This window comes from Physeter macrocephalus, unplaced genomic scaffold (genome assembly GCF_002837175.3).
Source record: "Physeter macrocephalus isolate SW-GA unplaced genomic scaffold, ASM283717v5 random_383, whole genome shotgun sequence".
Lineage (NCBI taxonomy): Eukaryota > Metazoa > Chordata > Mammalia > Artiodactyla > Physeteridae > Physeter > Physeter macrocephalus.
Window position 1 is genome coordinate 49,058 of NW_021145669.1, and position 23,220 is coordinate 72,277.

Below are 23,220 nucleotides of genomic sequence, written 5' to 3' on the forward strand. Positions count from 1 at the left end.
TAAATTAAAAAAAAAAAAAAAAAATTCAGTTCCTTGGTTACACTAGCCACATTTCAGGTGCTTAGTGGTAGACTCATGTGGCTAGCAGCTGCTGTATTGCATGGCACGGCCAGAGAATGTTGCCACTATCACAGAAAATTATGTTCAACAGTATTGTTTTATCAAAGGTAGGCTCTGGAAAAGCAATCTCAGGTGCTGAGACTTGAAATGCAAGAGCAGATCTGAAACATGTTTAAAATGCCGTCTTCTAAACAGTAGACTGATAGTGAATCCTCTCTCTGTTCCTGCTCCCCCATTCGCCTCCCCAAAATGAATGCTGAATGATGAGGTGATTGTAACCAAACGGACATTGAATGGACAGCTCTTTGGGGTTGGGGGACAGTTTCACTGCTTCTGTTCCTGGTTTTGGGGTGGTGGTAGAGGACTGGGGAAAGGGACGGGTTTCCCACCGTATAGGAGCAGCAGGGACTGGGGCTTGGACACTGGGAGGAAGCCACACCCTGTTCTGAATGCAGCAGGAAGTGGCCTTTGTGTGACGCTAGCCCGTCCTGGCCTCTGCCTCACTCCTTTAGAGGAGCAGGACCAAGGAGTGAGGCGAGGCCCTCAGTGTTAGTATTCTTCTGCCCTTTCAGCGGAAGGATCCGGTCCCGGCGAAGGCTGATATTTACTGTGAGGTGTGCGAGTACGTGGTGAAGGAGGTGGTCAAGCTGATTGACAACAACAGGACCGAGGTACGTGGATTTCGGGAAATGCTGCCATCGCAGAGGGAAGCGCTCCTGGCCCTGGAGCCAGAATGGCCTGGTGGGAGGACCCAGCCCGAGAGCTGGGTATGGGACACCAGCCCGGGAGTCGGAACCACCACTTCCCAGCAGCGGATCCCTCTGGGCTGGGGCCGGAGGCAGCCCCTTTGCCCTGCTCTGTAGGTCTAGCCTTTGGGGGAGAAAACAGCACCTTGCTGTTGGTCGGCTCCCTGGTCACATCAGCATTTTCGGAGGCTCTCCCACCCCACGCAGCCTCCCATCTTCTCACATGAGCCTCTCTTCTTGTGTTTCAGGAAGAAATAATTCATGCTTTGGACAGCGTGTGCTCGAAGCTGCCCGCGTCCTTATCCGAGGAGTGCCAGGAGGTGGTGGACACTTACGGCAGCTCCATCCTGTCGATCCTCCTGCAGGAGGCGAGCCCTGAGCTGGTGTGCAGCATGCTCCATCTCTGCTCCAGCCGGGGGCTGCCTGCACTGACCGGTGAGCCCAGTGCGCGTGAGGCCGGCCGGTCCCTCTCGGGTTAGGGAGGGCCTTGCCGGCACTGAGCCTGTGCTCTCTTGCGTAGCACACGTGACGCCGCGGAAGGACGGTGGCTTCTGTGAGGTGTGCAAGAAGCTGGTGACCTATTTGGACCGCAACCTGGAGAAAAACAGCACAAAGGAGGAGATCCTTGCTGCCTTGGAGAAAGGCTGCAGCTTCTTGCCTGACCCGTACCAGAAGCAGGTACGCTGTGGGCTGCTTTCGGCCAGAACGTCAGCACCTGCTTGGGACATGCAGGAGCTGGGTAGCTCATTGAGTGTACTGCTGGTTGAAGTTTTGAGGGAGAAGCAGCCATTTCTGCCTCTGGCATGGAGTCCGCTCAGATTTTCTTAAAGGTGCTCTGTTGGCTCAAGTGGAGCCACTAGGGGGAAAAGAACAGGAGCAGGTGTGGGTAGGTGTGTCACCTGGGCAGGCAGGGAGGCCCTGGGCCCACTGGGCGGGCAAGGCCAGGAATTCTGGTAGAAGAGCATGGCCAGCGCCCCGCACTCTGCTTGGGCCCACCTAGACCCACACTGCTGTTTCCCTAACAGTGTGATCAGTTTGTGACGGAGTACGAGCCCGTGCTGATAGAAATCCTGGTGGACGTGATGGACCCTTCCTTTGTGTGCCTGGTAAGTGGCGTTGGGCCGGTATGGGTTCCTGGGCAGTGTGACCTGGGAGGTGCTGCATGGACCCTGGAAGGGTTCCTCTGAGATTTGGGGCCGGGGTCAGAGTCTGGGGATGGTGTGTGGGAGAACCAGGCGTCCAGGCCCCACCACTTTACTCAGCAACCCTGCCTTTTCTGTAATAGTGCTTATTAGAGCTCTGATTCTAGCTGCTTCTAGAAGCTGATAATCATCTCAGTTTTGAAAAGGATTAGCTGGGCAGATCTAATTCTTCCCCCTTCTTTTGTTTTGACCTTATAGAAAATTGGAGCCTGTCCCTCAGCCCGTAAGCCTCTTTTGGGAACTGAGAAGTGTGTCTGGGGCCCGAGCTACTGGTGCCAGAACATGGAGTCGGCAGCCCTGTGCAACGTGAGTAGCTCAGTAACTGCTCCCCAGGCCCCCCCCCCACCACCCCACCAGGCAGGCAGCTCGAGGGAGAATCTGCTCTAACAGGCTCCTCGGCAACCAGCTGTACCCTGTCTTTGGTGGGCAGCTGGGGGCGGGGGACTGAGGCCCAGAAGGGCAGTTAGGCTTACTTATGGCCACCAGCAAAAGCAGGGCTGACTGCATTCTTGTCTCTGAGGAGGGTGCGGTGGCAGTGGATGTTCTTCAGTGCTCTTTGCTTCCACTTTCTTTTGCCTTCAGTCCCCTGGTGACAGGGTCACATTTGCATGAGGTCTCCCGAAGGATTGCACAAAGCCCATCGGATTCTTGCACAAGGCCTCATGCCCCTTGGGGGACTCTTGCCCTGGCTGGCGCCCAGCCTGAATCTTCACCCAGGGCCTAGCGGAGCTCTTCTTGAACGGCCTGGGAGTTGGCTCCTGGCTGGGCAGCCACTACTGGGTGACCCATGCTGCTTTCCTGGGTGGGGACGTTTCGGCTCAGCCTCTGTTACTTAATGTTCCTTTCGGTGCAACTTCTGCTTCCTCGTGGGGGTTCTTCATGACCAGTAAGCTGGCGTCAGGGCTGCTGCAGGGAGGAGGGTGAGGCCCACCCTGCCGAGCCCCTTGCCCCAGCACCCTCACCCTGTAGCACGGTCAGTGGTGGGGTGGATTTCTGTCGCTCTCCTGGGTACCCGGGCCCGTTTCTGAGCTGGCCTGAGCTGGTGTATACCTCTGACTCTTGGGTGAGGAGTTCTGCCTTGGGGGCCTCGATGCAGGGGCTCGGGTGTGTAACCAGAGGAAGGGGGTCCTGGGTCCTACCTGCAGGGGTGCTGTTCATCCACTGCTCTGGACGCTTGCCTTATGAGTCCCCAAAACTCATAGCCACCTGCTATCCCCGAGTTTAAATGAGATGCTGTCCCGGGTCTTTAGCATCTGGTGCCATCCCGGCTGATCTGGGACAGGATAGCGGGTCCCATTTTTGGGTGCCGGCTGGTGCACTAAGGGGCCAGGGATAGGGTTTGTCACCTGCAGACTAAACTGTTTCCTCTCTCCTGTCAGGCTGTCGAGCATTGCAAGCGTCACGTGTGGAACTAGAAGGCACGGTCCATCTTAGAGAAACTGCAGCATCTTTTCCTGCTTGTGTGTCTGGGGGAACGAACACACAGATCTGCTGGCTTTGTTGTTATAAAAATAATGAGCCCTCTCCCTCAGTCCCTTTCTTCTCACCCTCATCTTAGCATTGCTGTCAGCATGCCGCCGGCATAGCTGCTTCAGTGTCCCTTTCCTCTCTGCTAGATGGATGCCGACATACCGTACACTGGAGGTCTTTTGAGTCTGTCCCTGCATGGTGGTTACCCGGAGGAGGAGAGGGGGGCTCTGGCTGTGGGCATGAGCCAGAGCCTCTTGACTGAGGTTGTCTGTCTTTCCTCCTGGATGGGCCTTGGGTGCTGAGGCCTCCGGAGGCCTGCTCTAAGGAGGGACCTTCCCTCCTCGTGGGCCTGCTGACTGCCAGACAAAGGCAGTTTTATATGAAAGGTGAGAGGCTCAGAATAATTATTAGGCTTTTTAAACAAACAAACTGTGGTTCTCACTGTAATAGAGCTGCTGGAAGCAGCTGCTCAGGAGACCTGGTGGGGCCGGGCTCGCTACCCTTGGGTCAGCTTTTGATTCGGCTTTCCTGGTTGATGCCCTGTTTGTTTGGAGTTCTGTGGTTTGGGGTGGGAGGGGAAAAAGTCTGCCTGAATGTAACCTGCTAGCTCTTTGTGGAGGTCCTGGAGGCCTGCTTTTGTGCGTGTGGACGGTGGTGACTGCGTCATGCCTGCTCTTGTGTCCACCCTGCTGCCCGGCGCCCCCGTTGCTCTGGGCAGTACAGCCCCCTCCCCTCTGACCCCCTCCTTGTAGATGGTCTTTTTGACCTGCAAATAAATGTGGATGACGAGCTCCTAAGCCTCTGGCTTCCAGGTAGAGGGGCTGCTGGCCTGGGGCCTCAGCCGTCGCCCTGCCTTCTCTCCCGTTTGGCTGCATCTTCTCGTCCACTTCCAGTTGCCAGGAGACAGACAGCAAGACGTGCAGTTGGTATTAAATGAACTTACCGATTTTGTTTGTTTGTTTTGCACTAAAATTTCTGTGATTTAACAATAAAGTCTGTCAACCAGAGGCCGAGTGTTTCTGTGACACCTCAGCCAGAAGAGTGTGGCTGCTAATGAGCTCCGAGGCCGTGAACCTGTAAGTGCCCAGCAGTCCTATGGCCCCGTTTGGCCAGAGAAAGAAAATGCCATCTGGTCCTCCCTGACAGACCTGGGGCCAGCAGTGGGCAAGTGGTCAGAGGAGTGCCCCCAAAGGTGGGTCCAGAGCTGCCCTGTCCTTACCCCCCAGTTCGCCAGCCCAGCCCCACGGGTAGTTTACCAGAGCCAGAGTGAATTGCCGGTTCCTTGTGACTTGCTTTTTTTTTTTTTTTTTTTTTAAATTCAGACCATTCCAGAAACGTTCAGTGCGTATCAGTTGAACAAAACCAAGGGGAGAATATGGAGGGAATAACTTAATTTTAAAAAGGAATACACACGAACACTCTATATTCAAAACCCAAGGGAACATCAGTCATTTTATGAGCCCGGCACGTTTGGAAAGCCAGTGAAATGGAGAGAATGCCGTTGGCTGACATTGACCATGTCTGTATGGGGAAGCAGGGATTACTCACTGCCCCCACCTGGATGTCCGGCCAGGGATGTGGCAGAAATGCACTGGGGCTTGAACTGGAGTCAGAGAGTCAAGGCCAGGCGGGGTATGCCTGCTACAGGCGGGGTGGGAGGGGAAGAGGGCCGGCTTGGCCTCTTTCAGCTCCGCCTGGGCTGAGATGATCCTCAGACTCCTGGGCTCTCCGTGACCCTCCTTACCTCGTTCTTAGATACTCACCATTTCTGTTGGTTTTCTTAAAAAAATAACAAGTTTTATGAAGGTAGAGATCAGATGCCGAATGAGCGTCTGGCAAAAGTGGAATCTGAGCAGCTGACGTGGGCCCTGCTGCTGGACCAACCCAAGGCTGCGCTCCCAGAGCTGCCTGCGGAGGGCCCCCCGCCCGGAGGTCCTGCCCCTGCTCTTGCCCCGGGAGGGGTGGGCTTGGGCTGCTCATACCCGTGGGGCTCCCCGCATCTAGTCATAGCTCTGTGATCTCCAGGGGGCTCTCCATGATCACGTCGCGAAGCTTGTGCAGGGGCGTGGATTTGGCGGACTCGGTGCGGGCGTTGCGCTCGAAGGCGCTGGCCTCGGCGGTGGTCAGCGTCTCCAGTGAGCGGCCCAGGCCCTTCTGGTCATCCTCGGGCAGGCTGTTGAGGTCGGTGGCCAGCAGCGTGCCTGTGCTGCCGTGCATCACGTGGATCCCGTCTGGCCCTTTGAGCTCCGTAGGCGGCTTGTGGTGGAAGTGCAGGCTGCCCTGGCCGGGGCTGCGCTCCCCTGGCTCCTCTTCCAGCTCAGTCTGGATCAGCTGCAAGAGGCCGGGACCCCCACGTGTTCAGGGCAGGGCCAGGCCCTGAGCAGGTGGATGGCCCCGAGTCCCACCTGCTATGGGCCTGTTGCCTCCCTGCTGCACACGAGGAACCCTGAGCTCGTGCCACAGCAGGCCTGTGCGGCCTGTGACAGTGTTTCTCAAACTGGGTACAAAGGGGAGCCATGGATACTTCTGGTGCTACAGATGTGTTCTCCGGAGCATGGGCTTCCTAGGAGAATCTTTCAAATCTTCTGTATTCACTTTGATCTATAAAGACCCCGTGACTGCAGTTGTGGAATCTGGATTTGTTACCACGTTGGCCTTAAGCAGGATCAACTCCTAACTGTGGCCAGCTGGAAAGTGTCCACAGTGGAAGCTGGAGGGGATTAATAAGGTAGAGCAGAGACTCACAAATGGCGCTTTTGTCCTGTGTGGAGCTGTTCAGTTTTAGCTCCTCCAGTTGGGAATATTGGCCCAGCTGGAAATCTGGGTTTTTAGCTAAAGTCTGACTTTCTAAAGTGTTGACATATCACTGCAGGCAAATAAATATGTATATCTAGTTGACCCTACAGCCAATTTCTTAAAATGACATCACCTCTCAAAGGTATCCTCTTGGGGCCCCTCAAATCTAAGAAACACTGCCTCAACACCCACCCACCCCGGGGGAAGCCCGCTGTGGAGCCCAGGTAGCAGAAGCAGAGCCCACTGTCTGACTCTCTGAACCCCCGTCCAGCGCAGTCTGGGGCCCTAGCTGCTGATCTCCAGAGATTCCGAGGAGGATGAACGAGAGGGAGAGAGAGAGAGAGAGAGAGAGCGCACCCCCAGGGCTGGGGCACAGCACACAGCTCCCGGCCCACCCGCTACCTCGGAGATGGAGGAGTGGCAGGAGGCGGCTTTTTGCACCATCCGCTGTGCAAAGAGCTTTTTGAGCCGCAGGTAATCCTCCAGGACCACCTTCAGCAGCGAACCCTGGGGGAGGGAAAGGGTTAACCCCCAACCAAGGCCCTCCCCTGCCTGCCCCACCCATCACTCACTCCCATAACTCGGGTGGGGCTGATGGAAGGCACTCTGGGAGTGTCGGGTGTACAGGCGTCTGATCCTAGGGTAGAGGACTGAGAGCAGAGCCTGGTGACAGCGGCCAGCCAGAACCCACGTGGGCTTGTATCTCAAGAGTCCTGGCCTCCAGGACACTGCAGGCTGAAGCAGCTCCTTATCAGCCCGGGGCCCTGGCCCCTCTCTACCTTGGTGTTCTTGCCCCCGTGGAGGGCAGGTCTAGCTGAGTCCCTAGAGGTGGAGAAAGCTGTTTCCCAGGATCCTCCCCTCTCCCTGCATCCTCTGGAGTAAGTCCGAGCTCAGCCAGGGGTCTGGGTGCAGGAGCTGCAAGGAGGGCTCACCTTGATGGGCCCCTCCCGAATGATCTGGCCCAGCTTGGCAATGTTGTCATACTCCTGGATGGCCGCCCGCAGGTACCGGTCATCATCGGGCTTGACTGCTGCTGGTTCACGCCCAAAAGTTCCCTGGGGAGAGGGGGCGCCTTAGCTGGAGCTGAGGTAGACCGCGCGCGCGCACGTGCAGGGCAGCGGACCGGTTCCCCCCCAGCCACCCAGCTCCTTAGCCAGCGACGGCAAAGAGCGGACGCTACCTCCACCCTGTCCCTCCTGACTGTCCACACCCCATCCCTGCCCCGGCCCAGGCCTGGGCTCACGTGGGTGCGGGTAGGGCTGCTCCACAGGTCGGCGATCTCACTCAGGTTCTCCGGGAGGTCGTCCTCGTGCTCTGCCTGGGCAGCCAGCTCCAGGTTCCGGCAGAAAGGATCCAGCCACACGGGGTTGGCCCTGCAGGTGGGGAGTGGGGTCGACGGGAGGGTGAGGGAGGCAGGCTCGAGTGGACAGATGCCCTTGAAGCCTCGCCCCTAACCCCCCCGCCGTTTCCCGGGCCGTAGTTGTGCTTTTCACAGGACTGGGGCTTCAGGGCCGTGAGAAGCAGGGCCCTTGCCTGTGGTACCCGTGGGTGCGTCCTCCCGCCTCAGGATCCTGCTAGAATCAGGACAACGTGTCCATCTGGATCAGCTTTGGTGCAGAGGCCTCGCCCTGTATCCGATGCCCAAAGCCTACGCCCCCTGGAACTTGGGGCCCAGTCAGGGTGGGGAGCTCAACTCGGTGGAGAGAGAGGGGTACCCTGCCCAGCAGGGGGCGCCCATACCCCAGGTTTCAGCCAGTCCATGATGCCCTCAGTGCTTGAGAGGCAGCGGGGACTTCTGCACCGCAGCTGGGTCCTGGGTGGGTCTCCCCAAAGTGCACCCGGCAGGGTTCAGGGACACCACTTCTCACTCACCCGTCAAAGGAATACTTGTTGGTGTTGGGCATGTCCATGATGTCAACGAAGCCGCGATTCCCTGCGGGAGAAGGGTTGGGGCGTGGGGGGAGGGGTGGACCCTGCTGGGGCTGGGGAGCTGGGCCTGAGCCAGCCCTATGGGGCCCGGGCCGTCATCCTAGGCCCTCAGGGGCCCCTCCTGCCCTCCCACCTCCCCACCCATCACAGCCCTCTGACCTGCCGAGCCAGCCACGATGGCTTTGAGCTTCCTCTTGTGTCTGGAAAGAAGCAGAGGGGCCGGTGAAGGAGGCTGCAGCTGGGCTGGCGTCTCAGGGCCTGATGGCCCTGCCTGCCTCCGTGACCTCCGTGACCGTCCCAGCAGCGGGGCTGGTCAGCCTGTCTCAAAAGGCGGGGCACGTAGGGGTCACTCACACGGTCCTGTAGTACCAGTTCATGAGGATGAAGAGCGTGGCAGCCAGGAAAAGGAGGATGGCCAGGACGATGGTCGCCATCTAGGGCAGCAGGACCAGGCGTGAGTGGTGAGAGCACCCGGGGCAACAAAGGGACGGCGGGGGTGGTGTCACCGGGGGTACCTGCAGGGCGGACATGTCCTCGGGCAGCCGGACAGAGATGGCGGGCTGCACGTCTAGGACGTTGTAGTTCCGGAATAGATTCCTCAGCTGCTCCTTGTTTTCATCGATCATCTGGATCACCCTGGGCGAGGGGCAGGGGCCTCAGCTCCCATCCTCAGATGTTCCTCGAGAGCCCGTCCCACTCAGGCCAGCCTGCCCCCACATTCACCCCCGACCAATCCTTGCAAGATTAAGGCCCACCCAGCTCGGATAGCTTTGTATCTTACAGGGTTCACCATCCCTTCACACAAGCTCCTGTCTGATGCTCACAATTGCTGTAACACTCCCATCTTACACACGGGGAGAGTAAGGCTCAGGGGGGTGGAGCTCTGCTCACACACCCAGACCGTGTTCTCTCTACCCGCCCTGCCCACGTCTGGGGTAGAGCCCCCATACAGCAGGCCTGATGGCGTTATCCGTGCCTCCTTAGTGGGTCCCCTCTCCGACTTCCAGGGCAGGGAGGCAGACCGAAAGACAGGCTGAGCACAGACGCCCACCCACCGGTCCACGTCCAGGATACGGTTGGTTTCGCGGTTCACCACGTGGATAAGCAGCTCTGTCTGTGCGAAGTTCACCCGACCCTTCTTGTCCACGTGGAACTAGGCGAGAAGGGGCATCGTGGGGTGTGCGGCAGGAGCAAGGGATGGGATGGGCGCCTCTTCTAACAGCCTCTCCCGCCCTACCCTGCCAGTAAACCCATCACTACTGAATGCTCACCAGGGGCCAAGCTCGATGCCAGTCACTGAACCAGGCACTACTGTAAGCTCCCATTTTACAGATGAGGAAACCGAGACCCAGAGACCCGGAAGGACTTTCCCAAGGCCATGCATCTAGGAAATGACTGATCCCTTTCATACCCCCGATCTCTCTGCAATGCCCTGTCCCTGCGGCCTGGTCCCCCTTCTCCCTCCACTGCCCCTAGACCCAGGGTGGGTTCTGTGGGGTACCTGCACGTCATCAGTGTTGACGATGGCACCGGTGATGTTGGAGAGCAGGCGGATGAACTCCTCCTCGAAGCCACGCACGCGGTCGGGGATCTCATTGATGACGATCTTGACCCGCTGGTCATCCCTCAGGATGTAGATGCCAATGATGGCTGTGTCATTGTGACCTGCCAGGTCCCGGGCCACAATGTCCACTACAAAGTAGCCGGGGCTGTAGGCCATGAAGAGGTCGAAGGTGCGCAGGATGCCATCCACACTCCCTGTAGGGAAAGGCCGGCGGCGGTGCACTTTTTCTGGAGAATTCTAACTTTTTATTTAAACATGCTGCATATTAAAACACAACTTGGACAAGTTTGGGACTCTGCTGTCCCATGCTGGGATGCTATAGAACACTTCTGAGTTCCCTCAGTATCATCTCTCTGTCTCTTACACATACACATGTGCTTCGTAATTCCACAGCCATAGCTGAGAGACGACCAGCAGTGGTACAGCATAGTCTTCTCTCAAAAGACAGTAGACCTGGGTTCAAAATCTGCCACTTTCTAGCTTTGTGACCTTTAGCAAGCCCCTCTATGCTTATTAAGATAAGAGCAGTGGGAACTCAGAGGACAAAGGGATGGTGTCTTGTTGTGTGACTGGAGGTGGCAGCTCATGAACTAGACTTCCAAGGGTGGTTAGCGGGAGCATATCTGAAGGCAGAGCTGAAGGTCAGGGTGGTATGCCAGGAGGTGAAGGCCAGGGGAGGATGGTGTGGAGCAGGCTGAAGGGATGGTGAGCAGTTCAGCCTGGGTGGGCGCAGTGCCCTCAAGGGTAGTAAGGGGCTGTGAAACCAGAAAGAGGGATTAGGAGGAAGACCTGGTGAGCCTTGAAAGCCAGGCCAAGGAGGCTGGATTGATTGCTGTGGGCAGAGAAGAGCAGGGAAGGGGCTGGAGCTGGAGGTATGGTAATGTGACACCCACTGGGACACCTTCTAGAACCTAACAAAGAGACGCTCAGCTATCCACACAGGCAAACTCACAAGCAAACATGCATACTTTTACGTACAAGTGTACTTTGTACACTTGGGGAGAATTCTGGCTCCCCAGTGCCTACCTAGCACAATGCCTGATGCAGGCGAGGGTGAGGTGCACAAATGGAAAGATAGGTGGATATATATGGAAAGGAGAATGGGAGGAAGGATGGATGGATGGATGGATGGATGGATGGATGGATGGATGGACAAATGGGTAGATGGGTGGACAGATAGATGAATGGGTGGGTGGATTGATGGATTGTTCAGTGGGTGGGTGGGTGGATGGATGGATGAGGAGATGGGAAGAAGAAGAAAGTGGGTGGGTAGATGTAGAGATGGATAGGTGGATTAGAGAATAGATCGAAAGATAGGTGGATGAATGAAAGGAATAACAGACAATGGCTGGCTGGCTGAAGGATGGATGGATGGGTGGGTGGGTGAATGGAAGGACTGACACGGCTGGTTGGCTGGCCGGCCACCTATACCCTGGGGCAACCCTACAGACCATATCTCCTCCAGACGATAGTCCATGAAGTGGCTGGAGCCCCTACCCATCGTGAAGACCTGGCCCACATCCTCAGAGTCATTGGCAAGGGCCCGGAAGTAGTGGATGGCCAGGATGCTGTAGAAGACGAGGCTGTTGTTGCCAATATCTGCATCCAGGGCCAACACTTGGATCAACTCTGAGCCCACTTTAGCGTCGGTGGCCACTCCTGCAGGAATAGGCAGGCGGGTGTAAGCGGCAGAGCAGAGGCCATCCCACACCCCAGGCCCAGGTTCTGGTCCCTGCACCTGCAGTGTACTCAGCCTTGGTGAAGCGTGGTGGCTGGTCGTTGATGTCCTCCAGCACGACACGCACTTCCTGCAGGGTGAGGTCAGTGAGCAGGTCCAGGGCTGGGGAGTGCCCACGGGGAGGTGTCCAGCTGCGATTGCTTGAGGCCTTGACGATGAAGGAGAAGATAGCTTCGCGCTCCCTGTCCAGGTCCCGCAGCACCAGCAGACGCCCATCGGGCTGCAGCTGGAAGTTCTTCTCTTCGTCGCCGGCTGAGGGGGGGACCATGGCACAGCGTGAGGGGCAGGGCGGGGGCGTATTTGGGTCATCTCTAGCCCCAGGGTAGGTAGGCACTAGCCCCATCAGGCCTCACCTGCGATGAAGTAGTACACGATGGCGTTGGGGCCCTCGTCTGCGTCCACAGCGCCTGTCACGTTGCCCACGAGGGTGCCACGTGGTGAGTGCTCGGGCACCGTCATCAACTGGTACTGGGGTCTGCCTTTCTGCAGGGGGAGAGGGAGGTCATGGGAGGCCAAGGGAAGGCCTGAGCTTCTGGCTCCTGCCAGAGGGCCCTAGGCAGTGTTTTTGTGGGTGCTGAGGGAGTTTTTTGCCCAGGCCTTGTGGGGTGAGAGAAATTGCTGTAACCTCAAGGGAGCAAGGGCTGGGCTGGAGACACTCCAGCTCTGCCCTCAGGGAGTGTTACCCATGACATCCGCCATGAGGGCAGGGCTGGGCTTGGCACATTTTCTGAAGTCTCCCAGCACTTAGATGGTTGTTTGAATGAGGAGGGCATGAGCTTGAGCGCGCTCTTTCTCTGTCTCTGTCTCTGTCTCTCTCACTCACACACTCACACACACACACACACACACACACACACACACGCACACGCACACACACACACACACACAGTCTCCAGGGAACATTACATCCTAGGTGCTTACAAGAAGAAAAAAACCACCAAGTTAGAGAATCTGAGTCCACATGAAGAGGTTCAGCCCCAGCTCGCTAAAGCAGAACTGATTTTCAGGCTTCTTGTGTGAGCGCGTATACAAACGTGGGAATGTCAGCTCCACGAGTCAGGAATTTTTGTCTGCTTTTTTGACTGCTGGATAGTGCCTTGACCTAGTAGCTGCTCAATAAATATTCGTTCTGTGAAGTGCTGTGCAGTTTCCACGTGTAACCACGTGTGTCTACGGCACAGCGTGCACAGGAAAGTGTGTGCACGTGTGCTTGCAGGCAGGTGAGTCCCTGTGTGGGTGACCAGTGCGGGGGATGGGTGAGCTCACCGGAGGCCTCACGAAGAGGGGTTCGTTGTCATCGATGTCCTCCAGGGCCACCTGCAGCGGCTGCATAGTCTCATAAGGCACCGGCTGGCCCAAGTCGCTGGCCACCAGGATGAGCTGGGGGGCAGAGAAGTGCAGTCAGAGGAAGAGACGAAGGGCCCCAGGCAGGCATCCCCAGAGGACAGGTCACTACCCTCGCAGACATTCTAGGTGGGGACATTGTGGTCCTGTGCCCAGACCAAAGTCTCTTCTTCGGCCCCGCCCCTCGCGCCATGCCCCACCCCCTTACACTGTACACTGCCTGCTTCTCTCGGTCCAGGCGCTGTGCCGTCTGGATGAGCCCGCTGATTGGGTCGATGGTGAAATACTCCCAGTCCCGGTTGCCTGTTGTCTTCAGGAAGCTGTAGCGCACGGCCCCATTGAGGCCCTCGTCCTTGTCTGTGGCATAGACCTCGTACACGTTGGAGCGCAGTGGGATCTCCTGCAGGGGGCATGGGAGGGAGGCTCCTGGGGCATCTTGAGAGAATCCCAGCTCCCAGACCCGATGGAGCTCTTGTTCTTTCTCCTCCCCTAGCAGAATGTCCTCGCCACCTTTCAGCATCCTTAGGAAACGCCTGTCTGCTTGGCTGGACTCTCCTGGAGTCTGAGCATCTGCTAGAACATCCCTTCACCCCACGCCCAGCTAAGGCCACTGCCCACTGAAAGTCCGGCCTGGGATCCACCATGCTGCAGACTCTCTCAGGGTGACACCCTTCCAGGGGCTATCCCATCCCTCCGATCCCACTGCATGCTGAGGTGTAGAAGACAGAAGGGGAGTCCCAAAGCTGAGGCCACAGCCACCCTCTGTTCCCAGGTCTGTCTTGCTCTCTGCTACCCCAATCACAGGAGTTCTAGGTATCCCCAAACAACACCATCCACCCCATGGGGTACCTGAAAATGGGGGGCATGCAGGGTGACATGGTATGACATGGTGGCTAGAGACTGGACACGTGCATGCTAATCTGTTACTAAATCACCACGTGACCTGGACATGTCACTTCACCTCTCTGTGCCGCAGCCTCCCGAGTTCTTTGAGTTAAGTCTGAGATATCAAAAAACCCCATTTATGTCAGACATTGACCCATGAAAAGGCTGCCAAGGGCACAAGAAAAAAACAAGTTTCTTTGCTTTTAGTTCAAAAATTATCAGCTCAGCACGGTTTCACTGTTTATCTCATTGATCACGACAATCAGAAACTCCAAATGGCAGTTACATCTAAATGACAGACATAATTACTTAACAAATGCTGGTTGTTTGGGAGACATGAATCTTTCAAAATAGGGACCCCTTGAAGTGAAAAAACTTAGTAAAACGGGGGCTTTGGCGTGCAAAAGAACTAGATTATTATTAATTGATACCCTGCCTCACTCTACAAAAAAAGATTTGAGGCAGCTTACAAGAATGTATACACAATAATAAGAGTAAATAAGTTAAAAAAAATCAGGGTAAAGAAAAAAAATGGTTGCCAGGAAGATGGAAACTGAGGGATGGGAGATAAGGCGTGTGTGCTAAGTCCCTGCAACATCATTCACGGTGGGGCTTCCCTGGTGGCGCAGTGGTTGAGAGTCCGCCTGCCGATGCAGGGGACACGGGTTCGTGCCCCGGTCCGGGAAGATCCCACATGCCGCGGAGCGGACAGGCCCGTGAGCCATGGCCGCTGAGCCTGCGCATCTGGAGCCTGTGCTCCGCAACGGGACAGGCCACAACAGTGAGAGGCCCACGTACCGCAAAAAAACAAAACAAAACAAAAAAAACATCATTCACGGTGGACTGACCACTATGAGCTCCCTAGTGGGTGAAGCAAAGAGGGCCACTGCATCACTGCGGTAGACACAGGAAAGGGCAAATCACAAGGCAAAAGCATAGAGTTTCCTAGAGCTCAGCCCTGGGAGAAATTTCTCTTGTGGGACCTCAAAGAGGAGATAGAGTGACAGCAAGGACTTAACACTGACATTCTGAGATGTGGAGACATGCTGAAGTTTGGGGAGCAAAGAACAAGTGGGAGACACCCCAAGTATTCTACCAAGGAGCATTTTGGGCTTGGGTGCTGAGAGGAAGGAGGGGAAGGGCAGGAGTCAAAGGAGTACTTCCCCATCTTTACAAGACAATTGAGAGCAAGGCATGAGAGAAGAATTGGAGACAGTCAGAAGCTCAGCCACTTCCCCTTGTTTCTTATTTTGATGCTCATCCTCAAGTCTCAGGCTGTCTCCACACTGGTATCAGCAGGAACAACAGACAGATGGAAGGGGCTATGTGTTTATTTTGAGACAAGTATAGGGGAAGTAACTTGCGGGGAGACTGTCCTTCTTGGCAGACATTTAGGAGCAAGAGATGGGGCATCTACTCTTTTTTTTTTTTTTTTTTTTTGTGGTATGCGGGCCTCCCTCTGCTGCGGCCTCTCCCGTTGCGGAGCACAGGCTCCGGACGCGCAGGCTCAGCGGCCATGGCTCACGGGCCCAGCCGCTCCGCGGCATGTATTGGCAGGCGGACGCGCAACCACTGCGCCACCAGGGAAGCCCTGGGGCATCTACTCTTATAAGTCCCACTTTGCAGATGAAAAAACAGACTCAGAGAAGTCACCTGCTCAAGGTCATTTGGCTGGTAAGCGATAGAGTCTGATGTGAATCCGAGAGCTTTTGCTGGCCCAGCCCTTCTTGCTAACGACTGTTCAATACTACCCTGTGCGGCACTGAGCTGGCCCGTTCCCTACTCTGGCCTCGGTTTCCCTGCTTTTGCAGTGGGGGCCCCTTTACCCTCTCAGGCTGCAGGATGACTGCAGGGTGGAGAAGCGGGCTGAATACTGGAAGCGGGTGTAGGTAGCAGGAGGCCCCGGGGGTCAGCAGTACCTCTCTGATGTGGAGGATGGTGCCATTGGGTGGGCGCACGAAGACGGGGCGGTTGTCGTTGACGTCGATGACCTCCACCAGGAGCATGGTGGTGCCCCAGAGTGGGGGCTGTCCGCCATCCGTGGCCACCACGGTCAGGTTGAACCTCTCGTAGGACTGCAGTGGCCGCTGTGTGGTCACCAGGCCCGAGTCCATGTCCACGTGGAAGGCCTCTGGCAGGTGGGGGCAGGAGAGCAGGGCATGGCTCCCGCTCAGACATCCTCCCCACCCCTCCTCCTCTCCTGCCTCCCCCTCCTCTTCCACCTGGCCTGGGGCTGCAGTAAGGCAGCCTGCCCCTCCCACCCCCTAAGGCATCACTGGTGGGGAGCAGGCTACGTTACGTACCCGTGCCCGGGCCCTCGAGGGAGTAGGCCAGCTCCGCATTGGAGCCCTCATCCTGGTCGGTGGCCATCATGGTGATGACGGAGGTGCCCGCTGGCTCATTCTCATACACGCTCGTGCTGAACTGGGGCTTGGAGAACTCTGGCCGGCAGTCATTAACGTCCAGCACCTGGATTACCACCTGGAGGGGAGGTTGAGCTCAAAGGTCAGGAGCATAGTGGGGGCTGCTTCAGGTGACCCGGTCACACAGGATTAAGCCGCGGTGGACAGTGCCCACTGTCTAGTCTGACCCCAAACTATTTATTTAACCCCCTGACTCTCAGTTTCCTTAGGTGTACGTTGGGGACAATAGGATTTTATCTCTCAGGGGCCTGTGAGGCTTGTCCGTGATGGTATATGCGCAGTCCCTGGCTCGAGTAAATGCTCAGCAACTAGTACCGTGGTTAACAGGTAACCTGTGTCTGGGTCCTGAAGCAGGGACTCCTCCCCACCTATCTCCTACTCTGTCCTCTGTTCCTTCCCACAGTGGCCCCGTATATCTGACTCTAATTTCTGGACCTTAATGCTCGACTGTGATTCCTCCACTCCCAAGGGCCCCTCTTGACTGGGATTTGTGTCTGGCCTGGGACTTGGCTCTGTCTGCTGACCCCAGGGCAGGTCCTGTGGATACACCAGGAGGCCCTTTTTCCCTGGCTGCTGTGGCCCTGCCTGACTGCATCCGTAACAGAGCCTTTCACAGCCAGGATTTTAAGAACCCCTTTCAGTGCACAAAGCACTTTCCCACCTCCCATCTCCGGGACTCACCCCCAGGCTGGGAGGGAGGCATCACCATCAGTGCCCCTGCCCTCCACTCCCTGCAGCTTTGACAACCGAGGCTCAGAGAGGTTACATGACAAATGCAGTGTACTCAGCTAGTGGAACCTTAGTCTTCTGACTACAAATACTGTGCTCTTCCCAATACAGCACACGCCTGTGTGACAGGACAGAATGCAGGTATGTGGGCGTGCTCCCAGCCCTGGTGCCTACCTGCCAAAGAGAATTCTTCTTTGCCCACCTAGCTTCTCACCTCCCCACCCTTCAGGAGACTTTTCTTTGGATGGTTAGGTTATTGCTGAGAATTGGAAGAAATGAATACAGAAAGACAGGACTGGAAAGGGCAGAAAGGAGGGGGAGAAAGAAAGAGAAAGCAAAGTCTTGAGGTGTGGGACTCTGGATGGAAATGAGGACAGAGCCTAAAGGTGGGATGCTGGCCTCCCCAGAGCAACTGTGTGGACAGTAGACCTGGAATGGAAATGGGGTTGTGAATTTGATCCCTCACTAATGTTCTTTAAGAGACATAAAGATAAATGCTTTATAATTATGTTTGGTTGCTGGACTGTGTTTCTTTCAATGGGACAGCATGAAGACACTGGGCCATGTGGAGCCCCAGCCGTTATTGGGGTTACACCCAGGTATGTTCAGCTGCCTTAGCAGGGGGTTTGACACAAGAAGGTTCTCCTACAGAGTCCCCAGCTCCCTAAGCCACAGCCATCGTGAACCCCCAGCTAAACTCTTGCCTCTCCTTCCTGCCACCACACCTCTTGAGGGGCCAGGGTGGTTCTGGCTCCTGCCCTGCAGCAGCCATTCTCTAAAGGCTTTGCCTACTGCCTCCACAATGGCAGTCCTTAGTGTCTCTGCTCCACGCAAGGGTCCCTTACCTGCACCGAATTTTCTCGACGGTTGCTGGCTACATCCCCAGGGTTATCTTTGGCCAAGGCGGTCAGGATATAGTGGGCCTTCTTCTCCCGGTCCAGAGAGGACAGAACATAGATATCACCCTAGTAGGGGGAGGGTGGAGTCAGGTCCTTCATCAATTCAACAGATATTTATTGAGCATCTGCTATGTGCAGTCACTGTTCTGGGCTCTGAAGATACAGCACTGAAAAGACAACAGCCCCTGCCCCGTGCAGCTCTCATTCTAGTGGCTCTTCTTGTCCTTACTACCCCAGTTCACCTGGAGATGGGATGAATGGCCCAGGCTGGAGCTCACTACCTGGCCAGGTACAAAGTAGTACTCCCTAAGTATTCACAGTTCATAGTGCCAGGCCAGGAGTGTGTTTTACTGTTCACACCAAGAGGAAGGAGAGAAACCCTGCTGAAAGGGCAGAGTGCAGGGGGATGTGGGCAGGCGGTGGGAGGGAAAATCCAGCTCCAGCGCCACAGCTGGGGAAGGCCCTGCCTGGCCAGCCACCCCCAGGCCACAGGGCTCTCTGGCTCTTCTGCCAGAGCAACTTTGAACCAATTTGCCGACATTTAAAATCATCACCCATCTTTTCTCTTGAGCTTCTGCATTCCCACAAGTCTGAGACCCATGGGAGCATGGGGGCTAGGTCCATGGGCGCTTCTTCCCTCTCCCAGCACTGAGGATAGGGCCATGTATACAGTAGGTGCTCAAATACCGCGCCCACTCTCCGCAGAGCTTCCTATTTTTGACAGTTTCAAAAAGCAGTCGCCTGGACTCGAATCAAGTCTTCCGGTCTGGTGGAGACACATCTCAGTTTTTGTCCCACAAGGGGCTAGTTCCAAAAGACTTTGGCCACTCCCTCCCATGTCTCCTGGGACAGAAAGGCCGCAGTCTACAGGGTGTCTGGGACTCTGAGAACAGGGCTTGCCAACTTGGCTGAAAGACCTCTGAGGCTATAGATGTCCAGGTGGCAGGGCCCAGAAACGGGGGGACGCCTGTAATACTTTTGGTGGCTCCTCAGCCTGTGACCCTGGGCCCTTCCCACTTCCTGCTCCCCAAACCCAGGCCCTCCGTTGCCCACTCACCGTGGTGGGGCTGATAGCAAACTTGCCCTCTCCGTCCACAAGGCTGTACTCAATGAGGGCGAAGTTGCCTGAGTCGGCATCAGTAGCGGTGACTGTCAGGATGACTGTGCCCACAGGAACATCCTCCAAGACGGCTTCCTGGAGCCCGGCGGGCAGGGAGAAAGCAGGGGTCATGGTCAGTCCTAGAGTCTCAGCCCTGGCCCGAGAAACTCACCGACGCAGACAACCCAGAGCCTCAAGCTGCTCATGGGTGGTCATTCCCACGGGACTTAAAGGCTGGCAGGGTGGGAGTGGCAGATGCCCAAAGGCGCCGAGGAGTGGGTGCAGGTCCCAGACCCAGTTTGGTGGCCTGGCCGCCCACCTGGTAGGAGACTTGGTCAAAGACAGGGTTGTTGTCATTGATGTCCACAACCTCCAGGTAGACAGGAATCTCAGCTGCCCGGGGTGGGGACCCATTGTCTGAGGCCCTCACGGTAAAGTTGAGCCAGTGCACTTCCTCATAGTCCACTGTCCGATTGGCAATGACCTTCCCTAAGACACAGAGACACCCACTGCCATTCTGGCCACCCCTCACGCGTGGAGGCTCTCTAAAGTATGAAGAGAGGGATCTGGGGCCCTGAGGGATGAGTACGGTCCCTTGGAGGAGGAGGGTGGCCAGGCAGCCCTGCCCAGGCCAGAGGGCCGAGAATAACTGGCATCCAGCTGTTCTCCTCACGGGAGGGGTGAGAAAGCTATTCACAAGTCAAAGGAATGTCCACCAACACGCTGAGGACCTCCTCTGGGACAACCCCCTCTTGGCCTTCTTGCTCCCTAAGTGATACTAACTGTGGAGGTTGGATGGTAGAGAGGGTGATGGAGTATTCCAGGTTTCCAGCAGACACCGAAAGGGGCGTCCATCCCAACCTAGAGCTAGGCACTCTGTCCTTGCCTGTAGTTTGGGCATCTGGGAGTGACTAGAAGGTTAGCCATACTGGATCTGGCCTAGCCCACTGAGGGGCCCCAACTGGAGGGTGAGAAGCGAGCCATGGTCCCTCTCGGAGGCTAAGCAGGCACAGACACATGTTCCCCAACCCTCCTCTGGCTGATTTCCCACCTACCTGCTGAGGAGTCTTCCAGCTGGACATAGCCCGGGGGTATCAGGTCCAGCAGGGTGTAGGTGATCAGCCCATTGAGGCCCTTGTCGGGGTCCACGGCTGCCACGGCGATGAGCGTGGTGCCCGGGGTGGCCCCCTCCAGGATCCTCTCCGTGTAGTAGGTGATCCCGAAGGGCTTGAATTGGGGCGTGTTATCATTGACGTCCAGGATGTTGACCGTCAGCTTGGCTGGGGTGGAGGCAGGGGGGTGACAGTGGCATGGATGGGCCCCAGTGTGGCCGGGCCAGGCCTTCCTAAGTCTCAGCCAAACCCAGAGAGGATGGCAGCATCTCACAGTCCTCCCGGGGCTCCCTGAAGCTTGCCCCAAGCCTCAGGTGGTGGCACGGCATGGGACCCTTGCCTCTGGTGTGGTCACCCACTCTTCCATTGGGAAAGGGGCTCGGGTTCTGCCAACTGGCTGGGTGACCCTGGTGGAACCCCTGGCCTTCACTGTGCCTCAGTTTCCTAACCTGTCCCATGAGACGGGACTAAGATGATCTTTAAGACCCTTTCCATGATTCAGCCTTTTGTTTCCCCTCTGAGTTGTTCCCTCTAATATAACCAGCCCGGGCCCTTTGCCTCTCTGAGCCTGGGCCAAGTATTGGGTTGGCCAAAAAGTTCGTTCGGGTTTTTCTGTAAGATGCCACGGAAAAGCCTGAGTGAACTTTTTGGCCAACCCACAGGAGATGACCAGGTCTGCCCTTCCTTCCTGAAAACGTGGGCCTCTGGGCTGTAAAGATAAGCAGTCAGCATCTGCCAGGCCTATCTCCCCACGCCCACAGCTGCCCTTGCCTCATGGCAGAGTCCACGTGAGGCCACCCCATCCCTACACCCTCCGCCCCGCTCCCTGCTTGGCCCCCACAAAATCCAGTGCCTCTAGCAGCCCGTCCGGGCTCAGGCTGCAGGCAGGGTGGCCTGCGCCCAGCTGCAGAAGGCAGCATGGGCGCCCCTCTCTTCTCTGCCGTGGTGCCTGCGTCCCTCAGTGTGGTGCCTGTGGCCTCAATTCACCTTTCCTTGCTCTTTGCTTCCTCTGGCCCGACCAGGTGGCTTCTTATCAGACCTGAAGTTCCTATCTCACATCCACCCACACCCTGCTTCCCAGTTCTGACAATGGGATTCCAACCTAAGTCTCTGTCAACCCATCCTTTTCTCAGTCCCCTTCCAGCCTCTACCAAGCCTTCTCCCTACTCTGAGCCCTTGGAGCTCAAGATCACACACGATTCTGGGCTTCTGGATCCCCCACTGCTGAGCTCTGCCTGATAGCTGGGACCCAGGGCCACCCTCAGCCTCACTGCAGCTGCCACCTCCCCCACCCCTCCTGCGGCCTGACGACTGGCAGCCCCGTAGCTGGGTCCCGCCGCTCCCTCCCTGGGGCCAGGCCTGTGCCGGTTCTGGGCCTGCCTCTCTATGGGATCATGTGGGAGACGCCTGTGGGGAGCCTTACCATTTGGCACACTGACGGAGCGCTCTGGTAGGTCGCTGGCATTGTCAATCACTGAGAGAGTGACCTCATAGGTGGCAACCAGTTCCCGGTTCAGGGGGGATTTCACCATTACAGACCCTGTAGACCAGACCAGGTCAGGTTCAGCCCGAGGGGAACCCCCTAAAATCTGGGCCTCCCAGGGGTGCTCCTGGTCAACCCTCCCAATCCCCACCAAGGGCAGTGATCCCCAAAGGACCCAGGACTTGCCGGTGTCCACCACAGCCATCTGCAAGCTGCGGGCACGTCACTCTGCCCCTCACTCACCGCTTACTAGCCAGGCAATTATTTAACCTCTCTACACCTCTGTTTCCTCATTTGTAAGATGAGGATAATTACAGTACCTACCACAGAGGGCTATTTGGAGGATTATAACAATTAACTGAATTTACATTTGTAAAGGGCTTAGAACAGTGCTTGGCACTTAGAAAGTGCTATGTAATTGCTTGTTTAAAAAACGCTTGTTGGAATTCCCTGGCTGTCCAGTGCTTAGGACTCCACGCTTTCACTGCTGAGGGCCTGGGTCCTATCCGCAAGCCATGTGGCGTGGCCAAAAAAAAAAAAAAAAAAAAAAAAAAAAAAAAAAGATGCTTGTATTCCACAACCATTGAACTTATGGTTAAAAATGGTTATGATGGTAAATTTTATATGTATTTTATCAAGATTTAAAAAATGCTTGTATTCTAGGGAGATCAAGCATAAAGGAAGGTCAAGGCAGCTAAAAAGCCCCTGAGGGGGTTCCCTGGAGGGGACAGTGGTGGCACAGCCTAGACAGTAAGGCCCACCCCTTTGTCTTGATTACTGTGGGGCATGACACGGCTGGGCTGCCTGGAGCACCGTGAAAGGAGCACCGCCCTGCGGCAGTACCAGCAAGGAGCTGTTTCCTTCTCTCCTACCCAATGCCTCCCCAAGCCCCTGCCTGCCCTCCAGAGGCTTGGGCTTGAACTGGACAGACTGAGTTTTGCCCATCTCAGCCTGGCTCTGTTGGGACCTCTCTCCTTCCTGCCAGTTTGAGGGCCTGGTGGCTCTTCCTCCCATTGGCCTCATCCTAGGGTGAAACCTCCTCTCTCTCTCTTTTCCCAGATCCCTCTCAGGCGTTGGGGTGTCTGGGATTCCCGTCCCCCTTGGCAGATCCCTCTGCTGAGCTCCTGTCCTCCTCGGGGCCCCAGCCAGGGGGCAGTCACTTACCCTGGGCCGCCGCCTCCTCCTCCTCCTCCTCCTCTTCCTACTCTCGCTCCCTGTCCCCGAGGCTGGGGAGCGAGGATGGGGAGAGGGTGGCTGCATTCAGTCTGCAAAGGCTGGGCCACGGCCTTGGCCCAGGCCCCACGGGGTGGGAAGGGTGGTAGGGGTGCCGTGGGTATGGAGGAAGGCGATGGGGTGAAGCAGAGTAGAGATGAGGTGGGAGACGACAGAGAAACAGAGCTCAAACCTGTGGGCCTGCCAGCCGTGAGGAAGAGAGAAGAGGGTCAACATCAGTTAGTTCAGGGTGCAGAGGGGATGGAGCAGAGTAGGGCATGGGGGAATGGAAGGGCTCAGAGCTGACCAGGGCTGGAGGTTTGGGAGGGATGGGGTGGATGGGAAGAGGCAGAGGGGCAGGAAGCCAGCGGAGCAAGTGGGAACCCAGTTGGAGAGGCGCACTCAGAGGGCTGAGGCTCTGGCAGGAAGAAAGGAGAGAGAGGTGAGCAAGGGACGGGGAGGGCATGAGGCAGAGGGGCAGAGAAGACACTGGAAAGGAAAATAGAAGAGAAGAGAGTCAGTCGGAGGG

General features: G+C 56.6%; 2 protein-coding genes across 4 annotated transcripts in view; one reads left to right on the forward strand and one right to left on the reverse strand.

The window, feature by feature from the left end:
- Positions 1 to 4,485, forward strand: part of PSAP (prosaposin) — a 32,957-nt gene extending 28,472 nt beyond the window's left edge. Inside the window, exons 9-14 of the mRNA XM_055082953.1 lie at positions 633 to 731; positions 1,055 to 1,241; positions 1,327 to 1,484; positions 1,832 to 1,912; positions 2,207 to 2,314; positions 3,388 to 4,485. Coding sequence (XP_054938928.1) covers positions 633 to 731; positions 1,055 to 1,241; positions 1,327 to 1,484; positions 1,832 to 1,912; positions 2,207 to 2,314; positions 3,388 to 3,423 — 669 coding nt within the window. The 3' untranslated portion in view covers positions 3,424 to 4,485. The remainder of the gene's footprint in view (positions 1 to 632; positions 732 to 1,054; positions 1,242 to 1,326; positions 1,485 to 1,831; positions 1,913 to 2,206; positions 2,315 to 3,387) is intronic.
- Positions 4,486 to 4,620: 135 nt separating this feature from the next.
- On the reverse strand, positions 4,621 to 22,697 carry LOC114485042 (cadherin-23-like). 3 transcript variants are annotated; one of them, XM_055082952.1, is made up of 23 exons: positions 22,644 to 22,697; positions 21,420 to 21,536; positions 19,940 to 20,164; positions 19,204 to 19,373; positions 18,843 to 18,980; positions 17,732 to 17,851; positions 16,038 to 16,215; positions 15,654 to 15,865; positions 13,058 to 13,249; positions 12,772 to 12,885; positions 11,859 to 11,988; positions 11,506 to 11,757; positions 11,265 to 11,426; positions 9,705 to 9,961; positions 9,259 to 9,356; positions 8,719 to 8,839; positions 8,558 to 8,637; positions 8,363 to 8,403; positions 8,147 to 8,207; positions 7,518 to 7,647; positions 7,207 to 7,329; positions 6,677 to 6,781; positions 4,621 to 5,809 (listed from the first exon to the last, which is right to left on the reverse strand). In XM_055082952.1, the coding sequence occupies exons 2-23, from the start codon at positions 21,526 to 21,528 to the stop codon at positions 5,483 to 5,485; spliced, it is 3,345 nt and encodes a 1,114-aa protein (XP_054938927.1). In that variant the 5' UTR covers positions 21,529 to 21,536; positions 22,644 to 22,697; the 3' UTR covers positions 4,621 to 5,482. The 3 variants fall into 3 exon arrangements, with proteins under 3 accessions (XP_054938927.1, XP_028341182.1, XP_028341183.1); XM_028485381.2 differs by lacking the exon at positions 22,644 to 22,697 and having other exon boundaries at positions 21,420 to 21,945; XM_028485382.2 differs by lacking the exons at positions 6,677 to 6,781; positions 22,644 to 22,697 and having other exon boundaries at positions 21,420 to 21,945.
- Between the last annotated feature and the right edge of the window lie 523 nt (positions 22,698 to 23,220).

Coding starts and splice junctions, on each gene's coding strand:
- LOC114485042 (XM_028485381.2), bottom strand. CDS start 21,684: ATGGCTGTGGTGGACACCGGCAAGTCCTGGGTCCTTTGGGGATCACTG. Junction 15,866..16,037: donor CCTCGAGGGCCCGGGCACGG/GTACGTAACGTA, acceptor CCCACCTGCCAG/AGGCCTTCCACGTGGACATG. Junction 9,962..11,264: donor GGGCCAGGTCTTCACGATGG/GTAGGGGCTCCA, acceptor CTTTCCCTACAG/GGAGTGTGGATGGCATCCTG.